Source organism: Odocoileus virginianus, chromosome 22, assembly GCF_023699985.2.
Source record: "Odocoileus virginianus isolate 20LAN1187 ecotype Illinois chromosome 22, Ovbor_1.2, whole genome shotgun sequence".
Taxonomy (NCBI): domain Eukaryota; kingdom Metazoa; phylum Chordata; class Mammalia; order Artiodactyla; family Cervidae; genus Odocoileus; species Odocoileus virginianus.
This window is the reverse complement of record NC_069695.1, coordinates 17,964,967-17,979,966: the sequence shown is the minus strand read 5'-3', so window position 1 is coordinate 17,979,966 and position 15,000 is coordinate 17,964,967. Positions and strand designations below refer to the sequence as shown.

Below are 15,000 nucleotides of genomic sequence, written 5' to 3'. Positions count from 1 at the left end.
GATGAATTTATGGGTCTTTCTGCCCTCAGTATTTTTTCCTGTAACAGGGGGATAAAGACAGGCTCATGATACTATTTATAAGATATAATAATTTCATTTGTGTATCACTTTATGCTATACAAAGGGTTTTACATACATCTCCTTTCATCCTCCTGATACATTTATTAGTCAGTTAGGGCAGGTACTGTGAGTCCTTTTACTTCCGTAAACTGAACATCACAGAGGTTCCTGTGCTGGGGGCCACATGCCAGCCGGGGCTGGAGGTGGAAACGCAGTGCTTCTGGGCGCCTGGGGGCCTGATGGAGCTATTTGAACAGAACAGATGACAAGGAAAGCTTGAGAGCTGATTCTGGAAGCTGATCGAATGTTCACATAATTTGGAAAAAATGAACGTATTATATAGGGATAAAAGACCTCAGTTTCTACCAAGCAAATGGCTAAAAAAAAAAAAAAAAAAAAAAAACCCAGGTAAACCTATGGTTAGGGAGACAGAATGAAACCCAGAAATTTAATCAAGATTTCAAGAGACCGAATTAGATTCCCTGGTACGGATGCGTATGACACAAGCCATTATCCGAGCACAAAGCCCTGTTTCTTAAGGTTAAATACTGATGTTCTTATCTTGGATGTCCTCTGGGAATCTTATTACTTTCATGGTTATTCTTCTATATTAAAGGAGCACAGAAACACAGAAGGCAGCACACAGTATCTGCAATCACCATCTGCAAGCATCTCTCTTCTCTGCTGAGCTGTACGGCCCATTTGGAAGAAATATACTAGAAACCTTGGGACTTATCGTCCTTTGTTTCATCCTAATTCTGTCATGTTTATCTTTAGCCCCTATTTAATCAATTAACAAGTAGCCGTGGAGTCCCTAGGTAGGGGGCCCTAGAGAAGATAAAAAGAGAGAAGACGCGGTCTCCACCCTGGAGAAGTCATTGTTTTTGGTGGAGGAAGACATCACATCATAGCAGTGAGGTCCAGGTCTCAAATCTTACCGAAATAGGGGCTACTCACATTGTGTCACAATATGTCACTCAAAACAATTTATTCATTGAACACAATCCAGCTACTTTCCTGGGCAGCTATTGAGTGATGAGGGCTGACCTGGTGGGATTAGGGCCATGTTGGATTTGCGATTTTGACGAGTCGTGCCATCTTCTTAGGCTGCCCTCTGAAATTGGGCCACTGACCCAATTTCTTGGGCAACTCTGCCTTGATGTCCAGCCTCTTAGTTCTACTCTCACGTCCTTTTTTCTCCCAGTGTTTCACTGCGGCAGGAAGGGGGTGGCTCTCTACCTTCTGTTCTCTTTGACATGGACTCTCAAGTACAATCTCCTCCCTCCCAAGGGGACCGCATCCTACCCTCATAACAGAGGACATAACTGGGTACCACGGGAAGGGAGAAAACACTGCTTGTCAAGAACATAAAAATATCATCCCTCATACCCTGCCCTTTAAATTAAGCATCATGAAGACCTCAGACCAGAGAACAAAAAAAGAGGATAAGAGGAGAGACCTGGATTCATTCACTAGAGAAGTCTTTCCCTAGGAGAAGGCACTCACTACAAACGGAAGGATGAAAAAAACCAACATGAAGATGTATGTTCCCAGGCAGAGAGAACCATAAATTAGGTCCAACAAAATAGTAAGTCATGTTTGATAAGTTGGTAATGAGGGAGGACAAGCAGGGGGGAGGTGAGCTGGGTCTTCTGGGTCTTCCCAGGGATAGCTCCTCCTTCACGGATCACAGCCTTGTTATGGTGAAGGAGCTTGCTGGAAATAACTCTTGAGAGTCCTTTGGACAGCAAGGAGATCAAACTAGTCAATCCTGAAGGAAATCAACCCTGAATATTGAGTGGAGGGACTGATGCTGAAGCTGAAGCTCCAGTACTTTGGTCACCTGATGGGAGGAGCCAACTCATTGGAAAAGACCCTGATGCTAGGAAAGATTGAAGATAAAAGGAGAAAGTGGAGGTAGAAGATGAGATGGTTAGATAGCATCACCAACTTAGTGGACGTGAATTTGAACAAATTCCAGGAGACAGTGGAGGACAGGGGAGCCTGGCGAACTGCAATCCCTAGGGTTGCAAAGAGTTGAACAGGACTGAGCAATTGAAAAACAACAACAGAGATCAATTCACCCCACAACCATTCCCAGCCACCATCCCCCTGCCTTCCTCCACGGGAGAGCTAGGAAAACATGCCACTGAACTCCCCAGCACCCTGGGAGCAAGGCATGGCCATAGGACATGATTTTTGCTGACAAGTTGTAGGAGACAGTCCTTTTGAGGGCCTTCTCTTCCCAAGTAAAAGTCAAAATGCCCCAAGAAGAAGTCATCTTGCTCCTTGCCATTTCTCTTCCTCCCTACCTGAAGTGCAGAAGGAAGCACTCGGGTTTTGCAAGACTGAGAATGAGCAGTAAGACCAGTAAGACAGAAGAAACAAGAGCCCTGGATGGTATGGTGATGGGGCTGCCCCATCTGGGCTGGTCACCTCCAGGAGAGAAATAGAATGGCAACTTTTCTTTTTTAAGATGTTCTGAGCAGTTTAATTCATAGTTAAACTTGAATTCATAGTTAATCTTCAAAGGAACTTTAAAAAGTAAGTACATTTGTCATCCCAGTTTTTAGATGAGGCATGGAAGGGTGGAACAATTCACTCAAATGACTCATTCAGTCAGTGGAAAAAGCTGGACTTTGAACACAGGCAGTGGGCTCCTGCCTCCCACCCCTTGACCACTGGCGACATGGCCAAGCATGCCAGTGCTGGCTGGGTTTTCTGTTATTCACAGATGTTTGCAACCCTAACCTATCCATCCTTAAAGGATGAACAAAGTTCAGATGGGAGCTTTCAGATGATCATATCAACAAATGGTGCGGTGTGTGCCAGAGGGCAAGTGAGACAACTATTTGAAGAATTTATGCTAGATAATGAATCAAAGGTGAAGACAGAAAATACAGCAGAGTGGAAAGACACATACCATAGATATCACTTACATGTGGAATCGAAAATATGGCAAAAATATCTATGAAACAGAAACAGACTCACAAACATTGAGAACAGATGGCAGTTGCCAAGGGGAAAGGGTGGTGAGGGAGGGATGGATGAGGCAGTTTGGGATTAGCATGGCTTCCCAGGTGGCTCAGTGGTTAAGAATCTGCCTGCAATGCAGGAGATCAGGTAGGAGCCACAGGTTCAATCCCTGGGTCAGGAAGATCCTCTGGAGAAGGAAATGGCAACCCTCTCCAGTATTCTTGCCTGAGAAATCCCATGGACAGAGGAGCCTGGCTGGTCATAGTCCATAGGATTGTAAAGAGTCAGACATGACTTAAAGACTGAGCACACAGATGCAAACTATTAAATATAGAATGATTAAACAAGAAGGTCCTACTGTATATCACAGGGAACTCATATCCTGGGATAAACCATAATGGAGGCAAATAAAAAAGGAATATATTAACATATATATATATATCCTCTTGAGAAACCTGTATGCAGGTCAGGAAGCAACAGTTAGAAGTGGACATGGAACAACAGACTGGTTCCCATTAGGAAAAGGAGTACGTCAAGGCTATATATTGTCACCATGCTTATTTAATTTATATGCAGAGTACATCATGAGAAACGCTGGGCTGGAAGAAGCACAAGCTGGAATCAAGATTGCTGGGAGAAATATCAATAACCTCAGATATGCAGATGACACCACCCTTATGGCAGAAAGTGAAGAGGAACTAAAAAGCCTCTTGATGAAAGTGAAAGAGGAGAGTGAAAAAGTTGACTTAAAGCTCAACATTCAGAAAACTAAGATCATGGCATCTGGTCCCATCACTTCATGGTAAATAGATGGGGAGACAATGGAAACAGTGTCAGACTTTAATTTTTTGGGCTCCAAAATCACTGCAGATGGTGATTGCAGCCATGAAATTAAAAGACACTTACTCCTTGGAAGGAAAGTTATGACCAACCTAGATAGCATATTAAAAAGCAGAGACATTACTTTGCCAACAAAGATCCATCTGGTCAAGGCTATGGTTTTTCCAGTGGTCATGTATGGATGTGAGAGTTGGACTGTGAAGAAAGCTGAGCACCAAAAAATTGATGCTTTTGAACTGTGGTGTTGGAGAAGACTCTTGACAGTCCTTTGGACTGCAAGGAGATCCAACCAATCCATCCTAAAGGAGATCAGTCCTGGGTGTTCACTGGAAGGACTGATGCTGAAGCTGAAACTCCAATACTTTGGCCACCTCATGCAAAGAGTTGACTCACTGGAAAAGACCCTGATGCTGGGATGGATTGGGGGCAGGAGGAGAAGGGGACGACAGAGGATGAGATGGTTGGATGGCATCACCGACCCGATGGACATGGGTTTGAGTAAACTCCGGGACTTGGTGGTGGACAGGGAGGCCTGGCGTGCTGCGATTCATGGGGTCGCAAAGAGTTGGACGTGACTGAGCGACTGACTGAACTGAACTGAACTGATGTATATATATACATATATATAAAACTGAGGTACTTTGCTGTAACTGGATACTAACACATTAAAAATAAACTATACTTCAATAAAATAAGTTTTTAAAGAAGAAAATATAGCAGGGTGATCAAGAAAGGGAACTCTGGGGTATCTGTTTACCAATCACAGATCTACCAGCTATGACTAGCTGTGGCCTAGTTATTAATACATCACATTATCTTTATTAGATCTAAGTCAGTCTGTCTTTAAGCCTCAGTTTCCTCATGTCTCAAATGGGCATAGTAATCAAACATATCTTTTAGAGTTTCAATCCCCTAGCAATATGCTCTGCTCATAGAAAGACTACTGCAAATATTAGCCCCCCAAACATAGTGAGATAAATTCAAATGTTTTCCTCTATGGCTCATCTCCTCTTCACAGTAATGACTGGAATCTTCAATTCAAAATGCAACACTTGGAAACTTTAAAATATTAAAGATGAAGAGAAAGTAAAGATGATCTTTTCTTTGATGTTAGCAATGAAATTTTTTTTTCTTTTTCTTCATAGTCTAGTGAAAACCTGGCCTTATTACAGATCACAGGCCCCTGCCCACCATTGTTGCCATAGTTTAATCCGAGAGAGGACTCTGATATTGTCAGTATCATGTTTCTTAATAGTATTAGTCAAGCAGAGCTTGAAGGAAGGTACCCAGTGACTTCAAAGGATATTTTAAAGAAAGTGAAATAAGAAGGAAGTGAGAATCCATGGGAAAGTCACTGGATACCATGGTTTCCACCCTGAGTTTTGGAAAAGCTGCATAACCTCCAAACTGTGTTCTGAGAAAAACAGTTGTCTGGTACAAAGGCATGAGAACTGATATAAAACGTTAGTTCAAAGCCTTTGGGGAAAAAAAAATGAGGGACCTAAAGACAGTCACTATCTCCTTTAATGAACCCCCACATGGAGCGGGGCTGCTTCGTGGAGAGCTGGTGCCTTTGAACTGTGAGTCAAACAACGGGTCGCCCCCTCACGCCCTCCGACTCCCCCAGACTTCCCAGCTCCGAAAAGCACCTGCGCAGAGCGTCTTCTCCCAGGACTCGTTGCGGACTTAACAGAAGACCAAGAGGGTGACTGTGCAGTGACCGCCAGCGGACCCTGATAAAATCCTCCTAAATCAAGTGCTTCTTCCTTTGTCTTTTTCCATATTCGATGAAGCAGCTTGAAAATTACGGCTGATGTGTATGTGGGAGGCTGTAACCGTATCTCTAACGTGGCTCTCCCTCCCCGGGGGCAGGGCGTGCTTTTGAGGTCAAGGGGGTGCTTTTGTGTGGGTGGTTGTTGCCCCTGGTCCAGGAGGCAGAGGCAAAGGATGAGATGGTTGGATGGCATCCCCAACTCAATGCACATGAGTCTGAGCAAGCTCCGGGCGATGGTGAAGGACATGGGAGCCTAGCGTGCTGCAGTCCACGGGGTGGCAAAGAGTCAGACGTGCCTGAGCAACTGAACAACAACAGCAGGAGGCAGGGGTGGAAGGGAAGGGACAGCAGGGCCTGTTTCCACACAGGATCCCTCCCTGTGTCCCGGCCCCAGAGTCCAGCCCGTGCAGTGCAGGGAAGACCCCAGAAGCTGCATGTAAGCTTGGACACGGCCTTAAAGCCATATTTTCTAGCATCTTGACATCACCATGTGGGGATCCGCCTTGCTATGGACTCCACGACTAAGCAGGGAACTTTTTGAAAATATCAATCTACCTAATCATTTTACCTAAAATCAGCAAGAGGAAAAACCTCCACAGAATCATATTTTTATAAAAATAACGGCCTATATGCAAATTGTGAGCATCTAGTCCCAGCTAGTAAGATGAAATACAAGAGTTACATAGTAAACTGAAGGTTTAGTCACTGGGGGCCTGTTTGTAAAGAACTCTAACCCACGATGTTGACACTCTTACAACGCAATAGGGTAGATGGGGCAGAAATTATTATTCCCATTTTTCAGAGGAGCAAATGAGAAAGGACTACCAGGATAAATCTCATGGTTTCCTTGGATGTGGCCTTGTGTTGGGTCTGGCAGCTGTTATAAACTCAACATGCCCAAAAGAAGAGCTTGGAAGAAGAAAGAGAAGAGAAAGGATAGAAGGGAAACCCCGTTGAAGGTCATCCCATCTAAATGGTGCGTGCCTTCATGCTCATTCGATTCAGTGCTGTCCAACTCTTTGCAACTTCATGTACTGTAGCCCGCCAGGCTCCTCTGTCCACAGGATTTCCCAGGCAAGAATACTGGAGTGGGTAGCCATGCCCTCCTCCAGGGGATCTTCTCGACCCAGGGATCAAACCTGTTTCTTGCATTGGCAGGTAGATTCTTTACCACTGAGCCACGAGGGAAGCTCCCCAAACCTATTACCTCTCCCCTTTTAATTAGGCCTAGAGAAGGAATTCCTGGGGCATCTAAAGATTCATCCTAGTGGTTTAAGCCTTTATATGCAAGTGGCTTTGAACTCTCCTTGGAGGAGCCTTGCTTTTTTCTGGTGACAGGTTCTGGCCTCAGGCAGGATCTGAACAACTTCAAAAGAGGGCACCTGCCCTGTTCTTTCTTCTGTGCAGGTGTGAACAGGGCTTCACTGGTGAAAGTTTAAATGCCCCGGTTTCTTCTGGCCCTCGTGAAGCGCTAATGATGTGTTTTTCATTTTCATCCCATTCTCCCTGGTTTCATGTACACATATTCACAAGGTGAGTGAAGCTGTGAAGTCCTGGGTGAAAAATTCTATTTGCTCCCATCATGTCTGAGACGAAGCAGACTCTGACGGTGAATGCGTGCACTGGGCAGAGATCTGCTCATCACTGGGTCCATGCTCCCCACTGCTACCTTACTGCTCAGGGCTTCTCCAGGTAGAGACAGGTGGGGGCCGGGGGCGGGCAGGGTGGAAACTGTGATGCACTCTGCCCACTTAACGGCTTTGCTTCACCAGAGAGGATTATTCAGTGCCATCGATGCACACAGAGTCTCCACGTGTAATACCATTTCTGCAGGAAATGGAAGTCAATTTAAATCATACAGTTGGGACTCAATCAAGTCGGACTCCAAATTCCAAGCCAGCTCTGTCTCTAAATCCCTCTTTCCTCCTTCTCCTTTTCTTCCTTCTATCATGCCTCCTTCCTTCCTTTTGTTCTTCCTTTTCTCAACCACAATGCTATCTTTGATTAATGAAAGATAATATGTCATTTGAAACCTCTGCAAGGGGGCTTATTTATATTTTCCATTTATTATCCCAAAATATGCTTCCATGATCTCAATGTGTCTCTAAAAATGAGATTTCATGATTGCAGCTGAGCCTAGAGAACAAAATGTGAGTAACAAAAACAGCGACAATTTTTTCCTTTTCTGCTGGGTCATGTTAGCTCCAATTAAGCCACCCTGGGAGGTATTTAAATGATCTTTTTGTCTATGGTTTTTGGCAGGTGCTATACTTCTAGTGGATCAGGAACTTTTTGCCTGTGCATTCATGCTAAATCACTTCAGTTGTGTCCCACTCTTTGTGACCCCATGGACTGTGACCCACCAGGCTCCTCTGTCCATGGGATTTTCCAGGCAAGAATAATGGAGTGGATTGTCATACCTTCCTCCAGGGGATCTTCCCGACCCAGGGATGGAACCGGCCTCTCTTATGTCTCCTGTATTGGCAGGCAAGTTCTTTACCACTAGGGCCAACTAAGAAGCCATTCTGCCTGTGGTTAACCTCAAAATTCAGCCTAATATTGAGGATAGGTGGGAATGGGTTGTGGTTAGATCAGTGTTCTTTTTTAATTTACATTTTGACTTTCATGGGGTTGGACAAGTGTCATGGGCTTACTGATGTCCAAAATACCACGACAGTACAAACGGTGGGCAGTGTGGGCTCCTGCCCTGAGCCTGAACCTTACAGGGTCCTGAGCATCACTAACCTATAAAAACCAATGTAGCAAGGGGCCCATGGTCACCGTTGTCACCAGGGACCTGATGCTCAGTGTTGAGAGACCATAAAGCATCCCTACACATTAAAACTCAAAACCAGCTCTGCTCAGGCTCCAGAGAAATGCTTCCCCTTGGCTTTTGATCCCTGGTCTTGGACGGGAAGGGCACTGTCAAGACTTCCAGGGTGGACCGCCACTGCCATGGCAGATGGACGCAACTCAGTGTGAAGGTGATGTCCCTGCAGAGCCACTTCCTTAAAGGAAAAGTCAAATCAATTAAAAGTCAAAACCTTGGGACTTCCCTGGCTGTCCAGTGGCTCTTCTTTGTGGAGCAGTATAATTGGAAATCTCGGTTGGATGGAGAGGAATGTGACTACTCAGACCTCCGTCCTGGACAACCAAATTTGTACCAGGATCCGGCCAAGCCTATTGAAGTTCTCCATTGGGATTTGGGTCAAAACCAAAGGTAGGGACTTCCCTGGTAGTCCAGTGGCTGAGACTCTGTTCCCAGTGCAGAGAGCCTGGGTTCCATCCCTGGGCGGGGAACTAGATCCCACATACTGCAACTAAAAATCCCTCAGGCCCCAGCGAAGATGGAGGATCCTGAATACCACAGAGAAGACCCAGTGCAGACAAATAAAGAAAATATTTTAAGAAAGAAAGGAGCTTTCAACAGCTATAGGAAAGATTTTTAATTTTCAGGTTTCAAGAATCCGAGGTAACATTTTTGACGGAAATATATCCTCAAGTTTTGCAGAATTTGAGTACACAAATCCTTTCTCAGTGTTTTCCCAGAGAGCTTTCTGTGATGATGAAACATTCTGTATCTCTGCTGTCCACATGTGGCTACTGAGGACTTCCAAGAACCACTGAGGAACAAAACCAGGTGAAATGTGGCTAGAAACCTTCCATACACAACAACATAGCTTCCGATCATTGCTGTTACCAGAACACAAATGATGTGATCATCTCCATGATGACAACATTTGAATGATTTTACTAAAATAAGGGAAAATTATATTTATGGAATAAATACCTAATAATGCATGAATTATGTATGTCTTTATTACTTATCCATACACCCAGACTATCAACAGGGAATATAGATAGGTACAGTGATACATTCACTTGTCTTTGATACTTTGCTAACTTTTGACATATGAAAACTATAGGCTTTCTTTTTTAATATTTATTTGGCTGCACTGAATCTTAGCTGCAGAACTCGAATCTTTAGTTGCGATATCTGAGCTCTAGTTCCCTGACCAGGGATCAAACCCTGGCCCCCTGCATTGGAAGCCTGGAGTCTTAGCTGCTTGACCATCAGGCAAGTCTGACAATAGGCTTTCTTGTCTTTCAATATTGTTATCTTTGTCAATGTAGGAAGATAAAACACCTTATATAATAGTTTGCCATCTTGATGAATAACTTTTAAATCTTTTTTTTTTTTTTCTTTCTGCTGTGCCATACAGCATGCAGGATCTGAGTTTCCTGACCAGGGATCAAACTTGGGCCCCCTGCAGTGGAAGTCCAGAGTCTTAGCCACTGGACCACCAGGAAAGTCCCTTGAAAGCTTGAGATATATGATAGGGGCTGGCTTTACAGCACCCCTAACTCTGACCAGCCATTCTGCAAATGTCACTGCTGTTCCCAGAGAGGCAGGAGTGTCATGTGGTTGGATTAAAAAAAAAAAAAAAATCTTCTCTGCTTGGGGAAAAAAAAAAGTGACAGGAAATATCCCACTGGTAGGACTCCTGCAGCATCCTTCCTTAGAGGAAGTCAAGTCCATTTTTTCTGATACAGGCCTTCCATCTGGGCTCAGTGCTGCTTTGGCCAGTTATCTGGAAGAGGGAGCGAATAATCAGTAGCTATTAGAATGGCCAGGGATTGAGCTGCTGGCAAAAATCCCATCACTGTTTGCAATGTGGATTGCAGGCTAATAAGGGCAGAGTCGGCTTAACACTGTAATATTTAGAGATCAGAGATAATAGAAGTTCATTGGGCCTCCCACTGAGTTTTAAGTAACCAGGGGAAGAGACATAGCACCTTCAGGTTACCAGGGTAGCAGCCCTGGGAGGCCCCTCAGGGCTTTTCTCTCCACTGCTGCAGGGACCCCACTCTGTGTACCTGCCTCCCACACCCCCATCCCCCCAGCCACCTCACACATCCTTGCCCCAGGGTGGGGTGCTCCATATTTTCTCCTGGAAGTCCCCAAGGGAGTCAGTCCTAGGGGCCCACAGTGGCAACCTGCTCATTCCCTACATTGACTTCTGCTGATTTTCCCCTCTGCCTTACTTTCCTATGCCTCTTGTACTGTTTCCTGGGATTACTTTCTCAACAGAACCTAAGGCCACTTACACTTAAATCTTTACCTTCAGGCCTGTTCCTGGGGGAGCCCAGAGTTAAGACAGCCTCCTGCACAGAGCATAGTGCCTGGGAGATACATGCCTTCAGAGATTTTCAAACTAATTCACATACTACTCTGCAAATGATATCCTATCCTAATATTAACATCTTCACTCAAAGAAATTACTCGGAAAGAAAATGACTAGATTGATGTCTCCCTCCTTATCTGGGTTCATCTCACATTTATTAACATAACAGCTCCATTGGAAAGCACCATGACCATTTTTTAAAAGAGCAAATTTGGGCTCCATCAGATTGCAGGCAGGACCTGGGTGCCAGGGAAAGCCCTGGGGACAGACCCTCACTGCTGATCCTCCGAGGTATGTGACTTGCCTGCTTCTCCAGACTTCAAATGTTATTTTGCAATCGAGATAAGGCTCAACAAGTACAGACTTGCAAAAAGAGGTTGGGTGATGTAATGTCCTTAAGAAGTAAATGATTAATACAGAGCCCCTGAAGAAGCACTTCTGATATATAAGTGGAATATAATAAGTGGAATTGTGTAATATATAATATTATTATATAGTATATAATAAGTGGAATTCCGCAAGAAAGAGGGGCTGTTGGCTGGAGCACAAAAGGCAAAAGTCCAGTCCAGTTGGCCCCGGGCAGGTGACAGCTATGACATATCCCTGTTTATTGATTCTAGGGTCCACTGGAGACCTCAGAGTCAAGGTGAGCATGGGATCAACTCACCTTTTGGGCCTTTGTGAGGACGGGGCTCGGGGTAGCCCCGGGTACACCTGAGTGAGGGGTGTGTCCTCTTGCTGGAACAAGTGCTACTCACTGGTAGTTACTTGGTTTCTAATCGAACCTCTACGCAGGCCTTCTATCGTGTTCATATAGGTCTGGCGTCTAAAGACGCTCCATGCTGGCTCCCTCCGTCTTTTCTGAGGAAGATAGAAATAGTTCTCCCCCCGCCCCACCCCCCCTTTTTTTGCAGTCTTAAAAAGTGAACCTCTTTACTGAAGCATTAGAAGCTTTTTTATCCACTAAATGAAATAGGCATTCCAGACCCCAAACGGTAAGTGATATATTTCCAGACATCATTTGATTCATTCCCCACGCCTCCTCCTCCCGCGTTTCCCAACACTTTGCACCAGATACAGAAATTACAGGTTCCGTAGGTCCGAGCCCTCGTTTCCGTGTGACCGCCGCCTCCTGTGCACGGCCGGCGCCTCGCTCGGGTCCCCCACCCCCAACCCCCGGGTCGGCAGGGGCGCCATGAAGCGGCCGGGCGCGTCCGGCTCGGCGGGTGCCGGGCTCCCGGGCGCGAGTGTCCCGCGGGGCCGATGCGGGGTCTCGGGGCCCCGGCCGCCGCTCTCCGCCCGGGCGCCCGCCAACTTCTCGGCGCGGAGAAACAGCAGCCCTTCGCAGCGCCCCGGCTCTGCCGGCTCGCCCGGCTCGCAGCCGCCGGGGAGCGCCGGCCCCGCGACTCCCGGCTCCGCCGGTCCTACCCGCCGACCCTGCCGTCCGGCGCCGGGATCGGAGCCGCTGTCTCGCCCGCCCCGCTCGCTAACTCCCGGCGGCCCGTGACCCGGGACAAACTTCTGGTCCAGGCGCGGCCCCGGAGCGGTCACCCTCCCGGAAGCCGGCCGCGAAAGCGGGGCCCGGGAGGGAGCGGGCGGGAGCGGGTGGCACCGCCCGGCCGCCGCTCCCGGCGCGGTGACGCCGCCCCCGCCACCGCCCCCTGCCCGGCTCCCCCTGAGGCGCCGCGGCCGCCGAGCGCCGAGTGCGGGCCGGCGGGGCCGGGCGATCACGCCCTCTAGCGGGCCGCGGCGGCCGGGCGGCCGTGACGTGGGCGCTCCCTTCAGCCGGCCTGCGGGGCCCCGCCAGTCAGTCGGGGAGCAGGAGCCCCGCGCGCAGCCGGCGCGGGCTCGGCCATCGGCGCGCCGCCGCCCGGGGGCTGGCTCGGCTGCCCGCGCAGAGGCGGCGGGCAGGACGCGCGCGGCCTCGCCCCCGGCCCCGGCCCCGGCCCCGGGCACCGCGGCGCCGGAGGCTCGGGTCCCGAGCCCAGGAAGAACCGAGCCAGCTCAGCCTCCGGCACGGAGGGTGGATTTTGGCTCCGCGGGCGCGCCCTCCGCGCTCTTTCGCAGCCGCGCCAGCTCCGAGCGGGGCCGGCGACAGGGCTGGGGGACCCCGGCTCCTCGCCCTCCGGCCCCGGGAGCCGCCGGAGTTGGGACTTCTGCAACTGTTGGCACTCGGAGCGTCTGGTTCTGGTTTTGGCTGTTCACCCTCTTCTCGCCGCCTTGGAGGCACAGCTCCCGGCCGTCCTCCGCCCTCGCGCCCACCCAGCGCCGCCGGGGAGCGGCCCGGGGCGCACTCGGCACCATGAGCCGACTTGGGACTTGCCTGGTCACTTTGACCGGACTTTTGCTAACTGCGGCGGGGGACTCGTTTTCAGGTAAGCGGGGCCTCGCCTGCAGGGGCCTGGGGCGCGCGGGCCGGAGGGGGGCTCTGGACACTGGCAGCTCTGGGGTGGGAGAGCCCGAGCGGCGGACGGAGAGGCCGGAAAGGGGGCGCGGCGGGATGGGCACCGCGTCTTTCAGTCCCCGGCACGGGATCGGGGCTGGTGGGGAGGGTGGGCACCTAGCGCTCGGGCCGGCCGAGCGGAGGAGCCCCGGGGGCTGGCCCGGGAGCCAGGCTCTCATCTCCGCCCCCGCCCCTCCGCGGCCTGGGCGCGTGTCCGCGCGGACGGCGCCACTTGGAGTCCCCGGTCGGCTCCCAGAGCAACAGCAGAAAACTTTGCCTGAAGTTGGGAGCTGCAGCCGCCGGCCGCCGGGCGTGGGCGCTGCGCGGTCCTTCTCGCCACGAGCGACTGCCGGGCTGGATCGCCGTGCCCGCTGCGCCCGCGCGATCGGTGGATCCGGCGGCGGCGATCTCCAGCTCCCTGCCCTCCCGCCTCCGCCCAGCCCGCCGAGGCCGTGACCTCCGCTCCTACTGGCATTCGGGAGGCTGCACGGGAGAGCCGAGGCGGCGGCCTCGCAGGTTCCGGCAGCAGGATCGGCGGCCCGGCGGCAGGAGGATCGGGCCCCGGGTCCCGGCAATCGCGGCTCTGGCCCGACGGGCTCTTCCTCCTCTCCCTTGGCCCCGCGGAGCCCCCGGCCAGGGGCAGCCCCCGCGGCTCGCGGCCGGGGGTGGGCAGGAAAGGGAGTGCGGGGAGGAGCCCGCTGCGCGCCTGCAGTCGGAGCCCGGAGAGCTCCTTGCGGGAGAACGTGTGGCCGGGAGTTGGGGGTCAGGAGGGGCGCGAACCCCGCCTGGTGTTACCTGGAGCACACACGTGGATGGACAGCCAGCGTTTGCACACCTGCACACTTGTACACTTTCTCGCGTGTGTGTCAGTTCCATTAAGATCTACGTAGAATGGTGGAACTGGGCTTTTTTTCCCTTTTAATAAAAAGCCTGTTATTTGGCTTTGAACTTGTGCTGCAAAATAGGTTTCTGTGTTTATTCGGGAGGAATGAGTAAGTTGAGTTTTTTTTTTTTTTTTTTTTTTTTAGTTTGATGAGGGAGAATTTCACTGGTGGTAAAACACATATTTTAAAACGTTGGAGACTTTTCCGTCTGGCCTTCCGACCGGTGAAAACTTACATCTTTACTTCCTGGAGTCTGGGGGACACGCAGGCGCAGAGGCCATGCCCCGGCGTTGCTGAGCCCCGAGACCCTTGACCACAGTTGGCCTCCAAGGAAGCCGAGCGTGGAGTTGGCTGCTTGCTGTGTGCTGTCAGTTTAAATATAGAAATACCCTTTCCCGAAGTTTACTATGCCCTTAACTGTCTGGTAATTGCACGTGCGCCAGAGGACTTAACAAAACGATCCACTGCTGTCTGCTATAAAATTGATGCCGATTTTGGCCTGCGTTCTTTTTTACTGGTGAATTATGGAGTAGACTCGCTAGTTTTAGAGCCTTGTAACTCATTAGTGTTAGAAGCCAAGGATGAGGGCCTCAGTGATGGTTTTCTCTTTATTAAGATCCATAGCTCCCTGCCTGGGATTTGTTTCAAGTTAAGCTGTGTCAGAAAGCGTTTGGATGGATTTTCAAGAAGTGGGTAAGGGATTGGGGTGGAGGTGGGGAGCAAATATTTACGTAACTTATTTAAATGATCAATTTCTAATCATTAAAAGGAACTTCAGCCTAAGTAGTACTGACCTGTGTCCTTGTTAATGCTATGTAAATTAACAGTCAAGCCAAA

The 15,000-nt window shown here is 49.4% G+C and overlaps 1 protein-coding gene across 9 annotated transcripts in view; it reads left to right on the top strand.

Annotated features, from left to right (window-relative positions):
- The first annotated feature begins 12,353 nt into the window (after nt 1–12,353).
- PTPRM (protein tyrosine phosphatase receptor type M) overlaps nt 12,354–15,000 on the top strand; it is a 635,772-nt gene continuing 633,125 nt past the window's right edge. For all 9 annotated transcript variants that reach the window (XM_020878055.2, XM_020878053.2, XM_020878052.2 and 6 more), the window contains exon 1: nt 12,354–13,211. In XM_020878055.2, coding sequence (XP_020733714.2) covers nt 13,139–13,211 — 73 coding nt within the window. In that variant the 5' untranslated portion in view covers nt 12,354–13,138. The remainder of the gene's footprint in view (nt 13,212–15,000) is intronic.